The sequence below is a fragment of the Acomys minous genome (assembly GCF_964271855.1).
Source record: "Acomys minous genome assembly, chromosome: 11".
NCBI classification, from domain to species: domain Eukaryota; kingdom Metazoa; phylum Chordata; class Mammalia; order Rodentia; family Muridae; genus Acomys; species Acomys minous.
In genome coordinates, this window is record NC_140492.1 from 79,196,083 (window position 1) to 79,215,552 (window position 19,470).

Consider the following 19,470-nt stretch of genomic DNA (forward strand, 5'->3'; position numbering starts at 1 on the left):
ATTTGACAGCAGAAATCACATCTGGTCATCTTTTACGATGTTCAGGCTGCAGGACGACTGCCTTTTATAGTCAGGTACTTCAAACCATGTGACAGAATTTATATCGGTAGATGAATGTGATTTGATAGCATATATTTCAGAATTCAGCTTTGGAGTATCTTTAAATGAACTTTAAATTCGTGGTTTGGAAATTCCGTATATTAATATAATGTATTTTAATCATATTCATCTACTATTACCTCCCTAGGGCTCTCCCTGGTGCCTCTCACCACATCTTTATCTCAATTTTATGTTCTTAAAGAGCTGTTACTAATAACTCCCTAAGCTCAATTAGTGCTACTCCATGTACACAGGCGTGGGGCTACCCACATGTGCATGGTGTGGGGCTAGCACTGGAGCATGCAGGGCTACCCACATGTGCATGGTGTGGGGCTAGCACTGGAGCATGCAGGGCTACCCACATGTGCATGGTGTGGGGCTAGCACTGGAGCATGCAGGGCTACCCTCATGTGCATGGTGTGGGCCTAGCACTGGAGCATGCAGGGCTACCCACATGCGCATGGTGTGGGCCTAGCACTGGAGCATGCAGGGCTACCCACATGCGCATGGTGTGGGGCTAGCAATGGAGCATGCAGGGCTACCCACATGCGCATGGTGTGGGGCTAGCAATGGAGCATGCAGGGCTACCCACATGCGCATGGTGTGGGGCTAGCACTGGAGCATGCAGGGCTACCCTCATGCGCATGGTGTGGGGCTAGCACTGGAGCATGCAGGGCTACCCTCATGCGCATGGTGTGGGGCTAGCACTGGAGCATGCAGGGCTACCCACATGCGCATGGTGTGGGGCTAGCACTGGAGCATGCAGGGCTACCCACATGCGCATGGTGTGGGGCTAGCAATGGAGCATGCAGGGCTACCCTCATGCGCATGGTGTGGGGCTAGCACTGGAGCATGCAGGGCTACCCACATGCGCATGGTGTGGGGCTAGCAATGGAGCATGCAGGACTACCTACATGCGCATGGTGTGGGGCTAGCAATGGAGCATGCAGGGCTACCCACATGTGCATGGTGGGAGGCTAGCACTGGAGCATGCAGGGCTACCCACATGTGCATGGTGTGGGGCTAGCACTGGAGCATGCAGGGCTACCCACATGCGCATGGTGTGGGGCTAGCACTGGAGCATGCAGGGCTACCCACATGTGCATGGTGTGGGCCTAGCACTGGAGCATGCAGGGCTACCCACATGCGCATGGTGTGGGGCTAGCACTGGAGCATGCAGGGCTACCCACATGCGCATGGTGGGAGGCTAGCACTGGAGCATGCAGGGCTACCCACAGGTGCATGGTGTGGGGCTAGCACTGGAGCATGCAGGGCTACCCACATGCGCATGGTGGGAGGCTAGCACTGGAGCATGCAGGGCTACCCACATGTGCATGGTGGGAGGCTAGCACTGGAGCATGCAGGGCTACCCACATGCGCATGGTGGGAGGCTAGCCCAGATGGTTAAGCTGCTTCCTGTGTTAGGGCTTTGACCTCTGCTGTTTTTCTGTCTAGAACACTGTATTCAGATTTTCAGTGGCTGCCTCTTCGTCCCTTTTTAGTATCATCTCAAACTTAATCTTTTCAGAGAGACTTTTTTTTTTTAATTTTATTTTATACACTAAACGCGGGCTTGTTAGATTCTGCAAAATTACAAGATACCAAGAAAAAGAAGACTTTGGATAAACAACAAGTACAATCTTTTGGTCTTTCTTCCTTGTAAAACTTGGGATGGACATATGACTAAAATTTATTTATTTTATTTTTAAAAAAGATTTTATTTATTATGTATACAGTGTGATCAGATTACATTATAGATGGTTGTGAGCCACCATGTGGTTGCTGGGAATTGAACTCAGGACCTCTGGAAGAGAAGTCAGTGCTCTTAACCACTGAGCCATCTCTCCAGCCCCCAACTAAAATTTATTGTGCTTTGTCTGAAGCTCAAATTTAATGGGAAGTCCTATATTACAGCAGCCTAGTTATAATGCTATTCTTATTTTATTATTGTTCACTGTTAAAAATTCTGTTTATTCTTTTGCTCTCCTAGACCCAACTCAAGCGCTCCCTACATATTCCCGACTGTCAACGCTGATTGTTCACAGTGCATGGTACATACATAGTACATGCTCAAGAAGGGTAAGAAAAGTACAACCAGACTGACCACACCTCCAGGGAAAATTGCTGGATAGGAAGGAGAGAGAATGCCTGTTTTAAGTAATTAAACAGTACTGTACTTCTAAGGAAGGTCCAGTGGAGGAGGGAGGGCCAAGGCTTTACCTTGTTACCTGCCTTTCAGAAGAGATTTAGTGGCCTCAGAAGACCCTGGATGCATAGATTTGGGGAGAAGCAAAAAGCTAGACGACCGTTTTTGATCAGTCTTCCAACAAACTGAAAGAAGTAACTAAATAAAAATCGGAGCGAAGAACAAGTTTGAGCTCTAAATAGGGACACAGGCGGTGGGCATCTTCTCATCTCTGTCCGGGAGGAGCACCTTGCCACTTTTAAGGGTTAGCTTTATTGTCGGGTTATGAGAATTGTTGCATCCTGATTATGAAGAAAGTCACCGCACAGGCAAACAAAGAGCCTGGAGGGTGGATGGTGGTGAAGTCAAAACAGAAGAAATCAAACTCTCCTCCTGAGCCCGGGATGCCTGGGCGGCAGCCTGTGCTTGGCCTCAGCATTTGGAGAGGTTTACTGCACGCAGCATGTATGCTCAGCTCCCTAAGGTACCCACCAGGGGCGCGTAGATGCACTCCACTCAGATGCACTTAAGCAGGGTTCCTCCTAAAGCGAGCTGTATGTGCGTCTGTAAATCCATCCACACTCAGGTCAAGCCCGCTCCTGGCCCTATGCAGCTCCTTCCGGCTCTTGCCTGTCCTCCCACCTAGGAGCCAGAGGGTGGTCCCCGGAGGCTTAGCCAGGGCTGTTTGCTGGCCCCCGACGTCTACGACAGGACGCGCCCTGTCGTGTGAGCCGCGTGCGCGCCCAGTTTGGAGACAGCGTCTCTGCCACAGACAGGTGCTGGCCTGAGGGCGCGGGTGTGGTCCCCAGTGCCACTCTTAGCCTACGCCCGGCGCTTGCAGCCGGCGCGGAGAGGGAGCCAGGGCGCGGCCTGGGGGCACTCAGTGGACTGGAGCAACGGAGTTCGGTGCTAGAAACTTTGCGGGCGCCGCGGGCGCTGGGTGAAGGCGCCAGCCCAGCCCCGCAGGTGCGACGGGCAGAGGCGGCGGCGCCCCGCGCCGGGAGGGCCTCGGCCGCAGCGGCTTTACTCCGAGCTGGCCTGAAGCCTCTGGGCGCTCCCGGCTTGTGCTGCTGCACCGGCTGCCGCCGCCGCTGCCTTCACACAGCGGGAGAGGGAAGAGGAGAAGCAATTGGAGAAGAGAGTACCCGCCTAGGGTGGAGGATGGAGCCCCGGGCTGCAGCAGCTGGGGAGCCGGAGCCGGCCTCCTCCCCATCCTTCCAGGCCCGGCTGTGGAAAAACCTGCAGCTGGGGGTGGGCAAGGGCAAGGGTGGCGGGGGCGGACGCACCGGGGGCCAGGAGCGCCGCACTGCGGCCACTCCGACCCCATCCCCGCCGCCCCCTAGGGCCACGCAGGACGCCCTGGCCGGCGTGGGGAGTACCGGCAGCAGGTGGAGCGGCTTCAAAAAGCGGAAGCAAGTGCTAGACAGAGTGTTCTCCTCCTCGCAGCCCAACCTGTGTTGCTCCTCACCGGAGCCCCTGGAGCCAGGCGGAGCAGGCAGAGCCGAGCAGGGGTCCACGCTGCGCCGCCGCATACGCGAACATCTGCTGCCTGTGGCTAAGGGGTCCGCGACAGCCGCAGGGACAGCCGGAGTGACGCCTCCTGGTGGACGCTCTCCGGACTCAGCCCCTTCTTCTTCCGCCTCATCCTCCCTGTCCTCTTCTCCTCAACCGCCCCCGAGGGGGGACCGCGTCCGAGATGAAGGCGCACGGCGTGGAGGCCCTGGGGTACACCTGTGCCACCAAAAGAGCTCTTCTCTGCCGGGAACCGCGTGCCTGGAGCAGTTGCTGGAACCGACGCCAGCTTCCGCAGAACCCGCACGGGGTCCCGGGGAGACCAAGTCTCTGCAGAAGGGCGAAGAGAGCGGCTGCAGCCAGGTGAGTGTCAGCAGCCACCTGGCAAGCTTTCGGGCCACGCCTCCAGCTTCAGGCCGCCCTTCGCTGGGAGAGGGGCGTGTGTGTGTGTGTGTGTGTGTGTGTGTGTGTGTGTGTGTGTGTGTGTGTGTGTGTGTGTGTGCAGAACATTTCGCTCCGATTTAGTAGTGACAGAATTCAGACTTGTATATTGACGTGACTTTGGTAAGAATGACACCTGTCGCCAAAGCAGTTTGGGTAACTTAATGAATAGCTGAAGAAAAGCTAAAAGGTAGCATGGGTGCTTCCTTGGGGGTGCTTGCCTCAACAGGCTCAACTAAGCGTTTTCAGGGGCGCTACATGAAGCAAATGGCTAGTAGTGGGCATTGGGCATAGGAATGCCAAAAGGAGGAGTTGTGGCTTATATTAGGACTAATTAAGTTTGCTAACCTTTTGGTATTCTCTTCTTGAACGTTTCTGCAGCCGGTGGATCACTGTCCCACAGGGAGACAACAGTATCTGCCTTAGTCAAGTAGATATGATCTTATGGCTCTAAAGCTTAGTAGTTGCCAGAAACACGTGCTTCTGAAACATGCTACTTGACACACCATAGTTGACTACTCATACAAGAGTTGTTCGTATCTTTTAATAGAAAATTTAAGTCATCAGGGGCTGTGCTCACTCCTACTTCTCAGAGAGAAACTTTTCTTTTTATACATGTCTATCAACTCATGTTCATGATAGAAAATGTTTCAAATATTCGATTCTATGAGGGACTTAAGGTTATTGTTTACTCCAAGTACATCTTAGCTTATTGAACTGTCATTACTTTCATTCTGATCATGTTAAGCGAATGATACCTCATTAAAACTTTAAGAGAAAAATAGCTAGCTAGAAAGATCATTGGACCATTTGCTGAAATTTACCCATCGATTATGAGACACAAGAAGAGCTGTATAGCTTATTTACTATTTTCCTAGTGTGGTGTCTGAAAAAAAGGGATAAAAATCAGTCAATTCATTCATTTTTCTGTCTAGCAAATGTTTGATGTTATGTTCTATCAAAAGCTTATATCAGATTAGATAGAGACCATTGGCAGAGAAAGACTAAACAACTTCACCTTTTATTGTCTTGAAACAGACCTGAATAGAACTCTTTCTTTTTTAAAAATTCAAAAGCAAATGAAAGTGTTTTATAAAGTGATTAAAAATCAAGTGTATGTATTAGTCAGGGCTCTCTAGAGGAACACAATTTATAGAATGAATAATGGGGATTCAATGGCTCTGGTCTAGCTAGTCCAACAATGGCTTCCTGTTAACGGAAGGTCCAAGAATCCAGTAGATGCTCAGTTCATGACGCTGGATGTCTCAGCTGGTCTACAGTATATGCCAGAATCCCAAAGAAGTAGGCTCTAATGCCAGTGAAGGGTCGGACTTGCTAGCAAGAGCGAGAGCAAGCAGGCAATCGAAGAGCCAGGTTCCTTCTTCCATGTCCTCACATGGCTGGCAGCAGAAGGCGTGGTTCAGATTAAAGGTGGATCTTCCCCATATCAAAGACTTGGATTAGAAGTGGGTCTTCCCACTTCCAAGGATTTAATTAAGAAAAGATCACTCCCAGCTGTCATTTGGGTTGTAGTTAATTCCACATGTAGTCAAGCTGACAACCAGGAATAGTGTGCAAACACTATGAGGCAAAGAAATGCTTTTGAGTTTCTATATAGTACTAATACACACTTATTTTAATGTTGGGAGATTGTTTTGATATTCTATCTTTCCAAACTTTTAGAGCAATGCATAATAATAGAATTATTTTGGAAGTGCCTAAAAATTCTGGTGAAAGTTAATTTATAAAGTTATTTTGCATTCCATAGAATTAAGGTAGCTTCAAAGGAAAAACAGAGTGCAGAATTCATCTTTGTGACCCCTCCACCTTTTAAAACCAAAATATTTTTAAACTTTCTAAGCTGTGGTGGAGAGTATACTGTAATAATATTTTTGCGTGTGTGACTTCATCATATACTGGGCACACCATAATAGCATTGCATTATTTAATACTCACTGCAGTGTTATATAAGTTTTCATCTTTTCGTCAGTTTGTGGATTAGGAGTGAATGCCCAAAGCAGCAATGTGGCTTTTCCAGCATGATGTGTTCTTGGTGAGCAACACAGAGAGCTGTGTGTCCATGAGTCTTCAGAATCCTTTCCCACGGCTCCCACCACTTCTGTGAAGGGCCGGATCTTAACTTGGGCGACGACTCCCATCTGTTTAATACTACAGGCATACAAGTTCGCATGTAATGTAAAATCCACCCCCTCCCATCCCTTCCACAGTTCTATTACAGACCATGTATATTAGTTTCTAATATGGTCCCTGGTGTCTTGTTGCACATTTTCTTACATTTAAAAGTCACACACTAATCATTTTGTATTTCCAAAGAAGGTTTTCACTATCAGGAACCAGGATTTCAGTGTAGACATTAGAGGAATGCTTTAAAATGTGAAAGTAAAGCTAAAAAAGTAATAGGTGAACAGTGGAGGGTAGGCAGAACAAACAGTAAGCTCTAAAAGGGTGGCCAGGTACAGATATGTCCCCAGTCTCTGCTGTTCATGGGGCCTTGTACTCTGAGCAGTGTGTATCCTCTGAAATGGCTTACAAGTATGATTCATAAATACCCTGACTAACATAGACAGACTTAGCCTTTCAACTAAAAGGAGCTGAACCCACCTCCTGATAGGGAAGAGAAGGAAGGGAGTTGAAACCCGGAATTGAATTCATCCAGGTGCCTAGAGGCAGGGTTCTGCTTGTAGCATCACGCCTTTCCTTGCCTCTCAGCGTCTCATCTCCAGGGCACCTGGGCATGCATAGGACACAGCGCTTGAAGCTTTGTTTACTAGTCGCCAGCACAGAAGGGCAGGCACAGAAGATAACACAGTGAAAGCATGTTTTACAGCACCCAGATTACCATTGCACAATTCATTGTAAAATGGGGCAAATTCTTGAAAATCCGTCCTATTTTCTGCTTGTTCCTGGCAGCAGCCGTGTTCTCCAACACACTCCCCACTTCTCCGCCCCCAGCCCAGCATGAGGTCCCAACAACATATGTGCCTACATTCTGACACTAGGTAGAGATGTTAAACAAAAGTAAGAAATCCATTTGGACTGCTGAGGGAAAGATTGGGAATCACAAGTACACCGATTACAGTGAACAAACTGCGGCTGTCCGCGCCCCGAGCAGCCTTCTCCTCATGCCATCTCTCCATTAATCGCGTTTGAAAAACACTAACGGACTTAACCACGCCTCTTTGTATTTTATTTCAAATATTCTGATTTGAAAATAAGAGGAAAGAGGAGGGAGAGAGAGGGAGAGAGAGAGGGAGAGGGAGAGAGAGGGAGAGAAGGAGAGGAAGAGAGAGAAAGGGGGAGGAGAGGGAGAGAGAGACGGGACGGGGGACGGGGGGTGGCAGGGAGAGCAGGACCCTTTCTTCCTGCTGGTTCTTGTTCACATTTTGGGCCATATTGTTATACCAGATGCATTCCATTTTCTATAACACACTTGGAAAAGATGCCTCCTCAATTTGTGTGCCCATCAAAAATATGCCAATTTTATGTATTCTGCCTTGATGAGCTACTAAAATTATATTTGGCTAGAATGAGAAAGTCAGTATTTTGAGAAAAACTGAGTGAGGAATGAGTATGTTTCAATTTCTAGTGTCTCAGTGAAAGCATGTAGTGTTTATAAATGTTAAACCTTCACTACTTTTTTTTTTTCTTCTTAAAGGAAGGTTTCATTTAAATTGCTCTCCCAGAGGAGAGAATGATTCTAAGGAGAGGTAGGTAAACTATTCAGTGTGTGGCAGAGATGCTTTGAAACACAGGAAGAGAAGTGCCCGTGCCTTTAGGTGAATTCCCAACACATGTAAAGCAAAATGTAAGAGAACTTTATCCAGTCTACGTGGAAAACACATCTGGCTTTTTGCCTTTTTTCTTTTTCTCTTCTCTTCTCTTCTCTTCTCTTCTCTTCTCTTCTCTTCTCTTCTCTTCTCTTCTCTTCTCTTCCCTTCCCTTCCCTTCCCTTCTCTTCTCTCTCCTCCTCCTCCTCCTCCTCCTTCTTCTTCTTTTGAGACAGGCTTTCTCTGTGTAGCCTTGGCTGTTCTGGACCCACTTTGTAGACCAGGCTGGCCTCAAACTCACAGTGATCCACCTGCCAATGCCTCCTGAGTGCTGGGATTAAAAGCATGAGCCACCACCACCCGGCCCACATCTGGCTTTTTAATAGCGTATATTAAAGTATTATTTGGATTCATGTTTTGTCAGGTATTTTAAATATTACTTCAAAAAACATAACTTAATCTCAGGGAAGGTGCAGATTTAAAATGATAATTCCTAGTGTAAATGACCAACCCCACTGATAAATCTAATAATGTCAAAATCGGTCCTGTAAAAGCAAACTTTACTAGTTTAATTTTAAGAAGAAAGTCCAGGTGGGATATGGCCTGGCTTCCCAACCTGTATTTTTCAGTCAGAGGAAGGGAGGTACAGTTTGGAGTTCCCTGGGCTGAAGTCTGAGGTCAGTGCCATTCCTCAACTACAGGGACTAGAAGTTTATTTCAAAAGGAGAAAAAGGAAGCAGCAAGAGGAACCGTCTAACCATGTGTGGCTAAGCTACACATCCGGCAAGTTGTGGGCCTGGGAACCTACAAAGGAAGTCATAGTATTTCCATGTGAGAGACTGGTCTGACATGCAGCAGCCAAGCCAAGGCTGTTAGTAATTGTGAGCAGACTGAGGCGTGTTTCTACTGCCATTGCGAATTAATGAAGATGGCTCAGAGGTTGAGAACACTGGCTGCTCTTCCAGAGGTCCTGAGTTCAAGTCCCAGCAACCACATGGTGGCTCACAACCATCTATAATGCGATCTGGTGCCCTATTCTGGTGTAAATGCAGGCAAAATATTGTATACTTAATAAATAAATAAATAAATAAATAAATAAAACTTTTTTTAAAAAAGAAAAAAGAAAGAAAACAAATGAATGGCATCTTTGCCCATTGTTCTCATTTAGTTTGTTATGGAAAATATCTTACTTGCAGTTGTGAAAAAAAAAATAGTCAGGATACCTGAGGCAGTACTGATGATACCACAATTTCAGTAATAAAAATGTGCATAACTTTTAGCAAGTGTGTAGTCATTATCATAGAAGCATAAAGGAGCACTCAAAGGAAGAAAACAGAACTAAAATATTAATTTAAAAATAAGACATGCCCTTCTTTTCTTTTGGAGAAGAATAAAACAGTGGATGATTGTGCACAGGAAAGTCCCCAGTGTCTTTGCCACCCAAGAGAACATGTAATGTGGCTTCTTTACTGATAGTGATGAGAGTTTTCACAAACCCTAAATTAATGAAGAATAGTTAGTATGTCTAAGTTCCAATGTATTGAACTGTGGGCCATGACCCCAGTATGGTTGTGTAACTGAATGTGAGGCTCGTGGAAATTTCATGAAGAATAAAACACGCACTGGCCAAAATGAAATGCATTATGGTTCGGAGGTGTTCTTGGTAGCAACTGTCCATGTGGCATTGCGGGACCGCTCCAGCTTGCTGCCTTCTCACTCAGTTTAAGTACTTAGTGCTGAAGACTTTGATGAGACCCGCCCCTTGGGCTAGTGTCCAGTTTGGGCTAGATACCATTTGAGTATCTCTGCTTTTGGGTTAGCTCACTCATTATGATCATTTCTAGTTCAATCTATTTGTCCACAAATTTTGGAAATTCCTTGTTTTTAATAGCTGAGTAGTAAAGTGGGATAGAGGTGAGGACATCCTATTGGGACTCTAGGTGATAAAATATAGGAGATAGGGAAAGAGATGGATCCAGAGGGTCCTAGAAACCTACAAGAAGAACACTATGATGGGCGGATTTGGGCCCAGGGGCTCTGCTTAATCTATGGCACCCACCAAGGACAATATGTGCAGTCATCATCAAACCCCTACCCAGATCTAGCCAAGGGACAGAACATTCTCCACAGTTAAGTGGAGACTGGGGACTGACTTTCACATGAACTCTGGTGCCCCGTGTTTGGCCATATCCCCTTGATGGGGAGGCCCGATGGCACTCAGAGGAAGGATAGCGGTCTACCAAGAAGAGACTTGAAACCCTAGCATCATATTCAGGGGGAGGAGGTCCCCCTCAGTCACAGTCATAGGGAAAGGGAATGGGGTGAAAGCGGGAGGGAGGGAGGAATGGGAGGGTGCACGGGATGGGATATAGCAAATGATATGTAATATGAATTATTTTATTTTTCAATTAAAAATGTGTTTAAATAAAAAAAAGCACTTAGTTCTGAGCAAGCCTTTGTGCCACCCAGCACCAGTGGGCAGCGCCTGGGACCCCTCAGTTCAGATTCAACAGTAGCTTTAGATAAGCAAAACCTATACTGTTGAAATCAGAAACCTAGTGTTTGGGCCTTTTAATTGACTACTGAGGCATATTTCCTTTTCTTCATCAACCAAATATCCACATAAACCAAATATGTGAAGAAAGAATTTCCTTGGTAACTGAGGATTCCCACTTGGATACTGTTTTGGGGTTTTGTCAAACTTACTTTAGAGAAGCTTATCTTCATAAAATTACAATAAACTATATGTATGTAAGGTGCATTTACATTTCTTTGAAGCTATCTTTTAAATGTTAAAGTTTCTTTAAAAGAAATATTTTTCTTTTTCTCATGCCATTGCTTACTTTGCAAATATTGTTAACTGTCTACTTTTTTTTGTTGTTGGTACCATTGAAAATACCATCTATTTTCCTGCATCATTAGCTTCATGTGCCACTTAAATTTGCTTGCCACCGCTAATCTTTTCTTCGAACACATATCGCTTTTCATAAATCTAGTGTGGAGAGTTATTACTTTGCTTCAATAAATTAAATTCCTACTCAAAGATGTTCTTCTCAGTTTGTTTTCATGAAGACTTTTCTGGAAGTGTGTATAAGTGTGTGCATGTGGGTGTGGGTGTGTGTGTGCATGTGTGTGTGCAGGGTACCTGTGCCACAGCATGTATATGGAGGGCGGAGGACAGTCATAGGTGTCAGTCCCCTATTTCTACCTTTTTTATAACAAGGTCTCTTGTTCACACGCCCAGGCTAGCTGCCCAGAGAACTTTCAGAGATTACCCTGTCTCCACCTCCCACCTCACGACCGGAGTGCTGGGATTAGCTTCTGGTTTCACATGTGTTCTGGGGCAGGGGGGGGGGGAGGTCCAAATGTATGTTTTCCCAATGACCTATCTGCCTAAAACCTATACATTTTGTTTTTTGAAAATATCAGGTTATAATTTTCTTAAGGTTTCCAAGAATTTGTCTTTAATCTTATTTTAAATATAGGAAGAAAAACTGTACTTCCAATAAAAGGACATTAGAAGGTGTCCTGCACTTTCTTTTATGGAGAACTTTTAAAAAATTGTTAAGTATATTTTGAGATATTTTATACTAGTTTTGTTTCTCATTCCTGTGGACTCTAGTAAATGTAAACTATTATGATAGGCAAGAGGATGTTTTAAAGGCCGTTACATCTTCCTACTGTCACTTGTGTTGCTCATAGCCCCCTTCATTAGGAACAATCTGATTTTAGTTTGCTGAAGCCTCAACTCCCAGCCATCACCTCACTAGCCCCACACAGGAGACTTTAGCAGCCCATAATACTTACAGCTGCCTATGGATGGATGTTATGCAGTAGTCCAGGGGAAAAGTTTTCTGAATGAAGGGATTAGTGGTCAGACTGGAGCTCCTCAGTGATTAGGTCTCTGGAAAAGAGTCAGAATCACTTTGTTGTGTAATGGAGTGCCAAATCCTTTTAAACATGGCAAACATGGCAAACACTCCTCTCTTTCTTCTTCAGATGGTGGCTCTGCTTTGCCTCAGTTTAGATGCTAGTTCCGGTTCTTGCCTTCAGGTGTGAGGGAGGCCATGATGTGGCTCAGGGTATATTTCCTGGTCTTGTCACTAACTTGGGGTGTCTGCTTGGTGCCTCTGGCACTGCTCCCTCACATCTGTGTTCCTGATTGTTGCTGTTCAGCCTTCCACGATGCTCTGAAGAGAAAGTTCTGCTCAGACCTTCTGCTTGCTTCTCTTTATTCTTCCTCAGTCCTCTCCTGGGCTTCCTGTCTGTGCTTAACACCCGCTCCTGTATCCATCCCACACTTCCCACTGGGAAACCATCTCCCATAAGCAATGTCTTTACCAATCACAACTCAGTAACGTCTTCGATTTGACCATCAGAGCCTTCCTCACCAGCCTGTTCTGCCGCCTTTTATAACGACTGGATGCCCTGAGACATGAAGTGGAAGTCAGGTAATTGGCTCGTTGATGCTCACAGTGACCCCTACGTGTTGGGGGGCCTAATTACAACACAACAAAGCACCCCTTCAGAAAACAGCATTTAATGCTTAATGACTTTTCCTTCCTTCACATCAGTTCACTCAGAATGAATACAACAATGTGCATAATGAATCGTAAGAGCTTACTGCAAAGAAAAGAGTGTGAAATGTATCATCACTAAGTGTTTTTTTGTTGATTGTACATTGCAATGAGTTTGTGATACTTGGGTTAAGTTAAGTACGATATTAAAGTTAATTTCTCTTGTCCTTTCAGGTTTGTATTTATATTGGACAACACTGTTTTAGAGCAGGAATCCCACACCCCTAACTCTTATGTCCACAAAGATATAGAAGCAGGGCTATAGTGTACAAAAAGAGTCTGGCCAGGCCACAGTGAGCCAGGGAGTTCGTGTTTCCTGGAGGGCCAGATGCTTCTCAGCTTCAGCTGTCATTGCTGCTCAGGACAGAAGTGACAGTTTGCACATTTCCTAGAAAGAATAAAAAGTTCAGGGTTTTATGTTAAGTTTCCAGATTCCTGAGTTTTTTTGACTGTTAGTATATTTTCTAAAGTATCACAGGCCAAATAAATTATATATCTGGCCTATCAATTTTAACTTCTGGCAAGACCAGAAGCTATGAGCTATGTTTACAGCTCATAGCTCACTTCTCCCATCCCCTGATACCACACCAGTACATGGCAAAAACTATCTGGAACAGGGTATGTCTAAATACATTTTTAAAAATTAGTGCTTCAACCTTACCAGGAGTTTCCTGGAATGTACCAGCCAGGAGATCCGAGTGTTGGAATGAAAGTCAGAATTCAGTAGGCTGAAGTGCATATGACAAAGGGGATGTGGTCACATGCAGAATAGTAAACTATAAAATAAATGTAGTCCCATGCAAAAGGTAAAATAAAGTGATAGTTGAGGTACCAAAAAAAATGGTGTCGGAAGACCTTGTCATTGGAAAAGTGTAGCTGTTTAATAGACATCACTTGTTTGGGTTGATAAGGCAGAGCCTGTGGAGAGGCAGAGGTTGAAAATATTGGACAAGGTGGCTATAACTGATGGCATAAGGCACCTAAGGGTGTGGTTTGGTGTGGTTTTCACACACTAGTAGTAACCTCATTTAGCAACAAACCGGAAGAGGTATCCATCTTCCATTCAAGTGGACGGAGACCGTATGGGTGCAGAAAGCCTATAGGTTTGGGCGGCAGCAGTTTGCAAATGCTTTGCTTGGAGGTTCGCATTGCCTTGTCTTGCAGTGTGATTAGGGTTCGGACACAAGGAGATGATGAAAGTATTGTCTGTAGAGGCGCAGGGGTTCTTACGTGTTGTGGTTTGTATACCGGAACTAGAGCCGCAGGAGAGCCAGAGCCTGAGGTGTGGGAAGCAGGTGAGCATGAAGGGCGGCTAGACGTGGGGTTGGGGGAGCGGGTTCTACAGCAACATAGGGAATCCTGGGGGGTCAAGGGTGGGGTCAAGACGAGAAATGACGCTGGCGGAAGTGGAGGCGGGAAACCTTGTGGAGGCTTCAGTTGTGGGCGCCTGGAGTTGCTTCCCTGATGACTAGAAGGTTGGAAGGATCTGAGACAGCAGACGGTTTGTTTGAGCTTTCAGGGCAGAAAGGGTTAACATGCCAGCATATTCCCCCTTTACTTATAATTTTGTTTTTCCTTTTTCTCTTCAGAAATTCTTGTATTGAAAGGTCTTTGGGTGTGGGGTTCAGAAGGAGTTTTGAGTATGTATTTACACAGAGTGGCTGAGGAAGCCCTTCCCCCCAGCACCAAGGAGCCTGCCGTCTATTTACGTATTCTTTTTGTCTATTTACGTATTCTTTTTGTTTTCCTGCTTTGTTTTCTAAGACAGTCTTGCCACATAGCTAGTGTGAACCCAGAACTTGCTTCAGAGACTATAGTCATTTCCACCGTGCCTGGAATCTTTGGAATGGAATAATTATCATTCTCTTTAAATTATTAGGTAATAAGAGTGCTAAGCATCAGTGGACCCAAGAAAGGAGAAAGTATGTGTTGTTTACAAAATCTGGCAAAATAAGAAAATTTTGTAAATAGTCCAGTCACTTGAATTTTTAAGGTGCTTCAAGGTCAGGTTGGCAAAGTATTTGCAAAAATAGTCATAATGAAAAGGTTTAGAATGTAAAGGCTCGCTTGAAAAATTTTTTTTCTTGGTTAAGAGATGTGCTTAGAGCATGCCAAAATATCATCTTAAGTAAAAGACAAATGTCCAATTTCTAAGACACAGCAATAATATTTTTCTAGACCCTCAGGCCTTACTTGGCTCTTGTTCCTTTATGGAGATGTAAAATAGCTTTTGATTAAATAATAATTCAGCATTTTCATAGTTCCCTTGAATAGTGTTTTCAATGCACCAAATTAGAATCCTGACTCTTCTCCAAAATATCTTTGGGGATTGGAATAGATCTTGGAGATGAGTTGTGTGTCACCACAGAGCCTTTGCCAGGCCATGAGCCCTCTGCATCAGCACGGCTGAGAGCAGGTGTGGGCTGCAGCTCACTCCTGCTGCTTTGCTGCTTCTTACATTTAAACATTTGCTTCACCTTCCTAATTATAAGTATTTCTTACTTAAAATTGAGTTGATACAATATATAACAATAATACACGTTTATGTGGCACAGTGATAAATTAATGGGCGTATAGAGTGGATGGTGATCACAGATAGTGAGATGGTTCAGCCTAAGGACAGGTACCTGCTGCCAAGCCTGATCACCTGAATTCCATCCCTAAACTCATATCCTGCACGTTGTCCTCTGATCTCCACATACATACTGTGGTGTATGTGTACCTACACACATGCTCAAAAATACATAAGTGAAACGTGGAAATGCGCCAACAATGAGTAATGGTCAAAGCAAAGCAGTTAGCACTTTGAAATATTGATCATGGCTTTGTGTTGGGAACACAACTATTTTGAAATGTGCAAGAAGTTATTCTAAGCATAATCAGTGGCCCTATTGAACTAAAGAACATTAGAATGCCTACATAAAATTGTCATTTTGTACCCATTAGCCAGTTTACCTCTTCCTCCCTTGTCCCTCACATTTCTTTTTTACCACCATTCTACTCTCAATTTCTAGGAGTTAATTTTTTTTGATGCCCTAAAGTATTTTTTATTTTTCCTCTTTAATTTATTTATTTAATCACTCTATAGCCTGATTGGAGACTCCTCCTTTCTCTCCTTCCAGTCACACCCTCCCTTCCCCCTCCCCCTCCCCCACTTCTTCTCATAGAAGGATACTAACCCACCATGGCACATCCAGTTGCATCAAGACTGAGCACATCCTCTCCCACTGAAGCCACACAAGGCAGCCTGGCTCTGGGGAAGGGATCCAAAGGCAAGCAATAGTCAAAGACATCCCTTGCTCCATTTGTGAGGGGATGCACATGAAGACCAAGTTGCACATCTGCTACATGTACATAGGGGTGCTAGTCCAGCCCGTGCATACTCGTTGGTTGGTGGTTCAGTGTCTGTCAGCCCCCAGGGGCTTAGGTAAGTTTCCCATGTGGATCTTCTCATGGAGTTTTTGATCCTTCCAGTCCTTCCTCCCATTCTTCCACAAGACACCCTGAGCTCTGCCTATTGTTTGCCTGTGGATTTCTGCATCTATTTCCATCAGCCGCTGGATGAAGCCTCTCAGAAGACAGTTATGCTAGGCTCCTGTTTGTCAGCATACCAGAGGATTACGAATAGTGTCAGTGGTCGGCGCTTTTCCATGGGGGGTGGGTCTCAAGTTGGGACAGTCATTGGCTGCCCATCCACTCAATCTCTGATACATCTCTTCCCTTACATTTCTTGTAGGTAAGACAGATTTTGGCCTGAAGGTTTTGTAGGTGGTTTGGTGTCCCCCTAACTTGACTGGAAAGTCTGCCTGGCTACATGGGGTGGCCACTCCCGGCTCCATATTCCCAGCCGCTAGAAGTCTCAGCTAAGGTCACCGCCATAGACTTCCAAGAGATTCCCCCTTCCCAGAGATGTCCACTCCATGATTTGTATTCTCTTTTCCAGCCCTCTCCCCCCAACACTCCTACTCCCCCTATACCTGTTTCCCACTTCCATTCCCCTTCTCACCTCCTAACTTACCCAGTTTCCTCCCCTCCATCTACTTCAGATGTCTACTATGATAGGATATGATACTATCATATCATCTGTGAACAGTGATGCTTTGACTGCTTCTTTTCTCATTTGTATCCCCTTAACTTCAAGTACTATATTGAAGAGCTATGGAGAGAGTGGGCAGCCTTGTCTAGTCCCTGCTTTTTAGGGGAACTACTTTAAGTTTCTCTCCATTTATTTGATGTTGGCTATTGGCTTGCTGTATATTGCCTCTATTAGTTTAGGAATGAGGCTTGATCTCTCCTTTGAGTTACCTCTTTAGATTCAACATATGAGTGAGATCTGAAGCAGTTTGCCTTTGCTTGCCAGTCGTTGTGGGCATGTCCTGTGCAGGTGTGCTGCAGTGTCCCATAGGCCATCTGTTTTTCAGTATAAATGACCTTTCTTTTTGTGACTGAGCAATACTCCATGGTAAGTCACACACGTTGTGATAGATCCTGCTGTGGTTTTGATTGGTCCAATTCTGTCCTGCTTCACATACATGCCAAGTTGGTGGTTTTTTTTTTCTTTCTGATTTCCTCGCTTCCTTTGTGGAAATAAGTTGAGCAAGACTTAGGAGAATGGGCAGAGATGGGAAGGGACCAGAAGTTGGCAGTCTCCCCAGTCCCATGTCCAGGGTTTTTCAAGGGAGATAGGGTTTTGTAAAGCCTTTTGAACTCCTCCTCCCCTACCTGCCATTTTCAGTCAGCCTCCAAGTGCTTCCTCATAAGCATCTGTCAGGAATGAGGAAGAGCTATGTGGAGCTTCCTATGAAGGAGCCTCTGTGTGTGTCCTGGATGTCCCTCCAGGCTTAGCCTACTGAATTCTGTGGAAGGGAGAACTGTGAGGTTGCCAGCGTTTCTTTCTTTTTCTTCCTTCTCTTTCTTTCCTGTCAGCTCTTTCACTTCTCCTTTTTCACTTGAAAAATAGACAGGGAAAGTAATTCAAAGCAGTGAGTCTGTTTTTCTGTCTTTTCATGTCAAGTTAAATAGTTTGTTCCTCTGATATTTTATGCTTCTGTGACAAATGCTTTGCACACACATGTGCACATTCATGCACATACAGACATGCCTCTACCAGGAAGGGTGTGTGCTGTACCTGCTTTCATTTCATGTCACCTTAATTCACAGTGTCTTTCACATGTGGTAGCTATGACAGCAAGGACACCATGTTATTTCCTTCTAGAGTTGATCTTCCTCTACAACTGCAAAGTACTACATTTAAATGCTTTCTATACTCTGAGTAGAACCACAATGATTGATATATTTAAAGAGAAAAAATGCACTTTCAATTTATAGGGATTGTTTTTCACAGAGAAAATGGGCACTCATGTTCTCACTATAAGCTCATACACATCAGTTTATAAAAGGATTTCCTCTGTAGTGTGATTGTTCTCCTTCAAGGATGTGTGCACCATCGTGAAGGAGAGCTCGTTGACTTATTCTCCAATTCTTTCAAACTCAGATGCCACAGTTACTAATATTTCCCAATATTATTTTAAAGCTTGACATAGCTTTACCCTCAGAAAAATTATATATATATATATATATACAGATAAAAAGTGATGTATTTCTCTGAACCCCTCTATTGATATTTAATTAAAGGAAAGCTAATACCTTTAGGATTAAAAAGAAGCACTCTTATAATTAAGGGAGGCTTGTCCTTCAGAACTGACAGTGAGGGCCAGTGATGTGTGGAGTTAGGAGCAAGTGGTCAGGCACAGCAGAACCTTATTCCGTGGTGGTGACCACAGAAGGTTTTGTCTTCAGTTAATACTGCCATGCTAGTGCCATTCAGTGACTCAGTTTTCAAGGTATTTTTCATACAATTTTACTCTTTTATTTGTCCTCTTAATTATGTGAAAGTGACATATTTATAAATCTACATTTTGTATTTAAAATTACTTTTTAAAAAAGGACTATATGTCTAATATGAATTTCCACCATAATGACAAGTATTGTTTCCATTTGCATTAGACATTTTTGCATTAACTAATTTTGCATATGAACATCTTAGTTAATGACCAATATGGGAAGGCTCAGTGCACTGTGGGCAGTACATCCATGGGCAGGTGGTTCTGAGCAAGCCATGGAAAGGAAGCCACTGAGCATTATTCCTTCATAGACTTTGCTCTAGGTCCTACCTATATTTCCTGCCTGTAGTGCCTGCCTGAAGAGTCCTGCCTGCAGTTCCTGCCTGTAGTTCCTGCCTGCAGTTCCTGCCTGTAGTTCCTGCCTGAAGAGTCCTGCCTGCAGTTCCTGCCTGTAGTTCCTGGCTTAACTTCCCTTGAGGATGAAGTATGATTGGGAGATGATAAGCACAGTGCTTTGGCATTACTAAATATTTCATAACTACCAAGGCCATTCGCTCCAGGGATACCACTGTGCTATGATCAGTGAGACTGCATCACTGCTCTGAATATATTGCTCATGGTAGATCCTGGTCTTGTGTAACAACAGCAGAGCCAATAGTTCCAAGTCTCCCCACATTTTTTTTTTTTGGAGACACAGTTTGGAGAAGGGGCAATTGTTTGTTAGAGAAAAATAAATAACGAACGTAGATCTTATTTCCTTTTCTCTTTTTCCTTTTTTTTTTCAAACAGAGTTTCAGTCTGCCCCTCTTCAGAACTCTTTATTCTACCTCAGGAATATCAGTACAAAAGTAGCAGCCATGAAGGACGTTGAACGATTGGATAGGTGACTCCTGCCCACTGCCAGGACGGCAGAGGGACCAGATATTCTTAACTGAAAACCAGAGTCGTGCCTTTCTTCATAGAAATTCTGTTACATGCCTAGTATTTGACACAAGACATATATGTTGGGTGACTCAGTGTCTACT

General features: G+C 44.8%; 1 protein-coding gene across 4 annotated transcripts in view; it reads left to right on the plus strand.

The window, feature by feature from the left end:
• The first annotated feature begins 3,315 nt into the window (after nt 1-3,315).
• MCTP1 (multiple C2 and transmembrane domain containing 1) overlaps nt 3,316-19,470 on the plus strand; it is a 566,686-nt gene continuing 550,531 nt past the window's right edge. For all 4 annotated transcript variants that reach the window (XM_084800400.1, XM_084800402.1, XM_084800401.1 and 1 more), the window contains exon 1: nt 3,316-4,159. In XM_084800400.1, the coding sequence (XP_084656526.1) occupies nt 3,446-4,159 (714 nt within the window). In that variant the 5' untranslated portion in view covers nt 3,316-3,445. The remainder of the gene's footprint in view (nt 4,160-19,470) is intronic.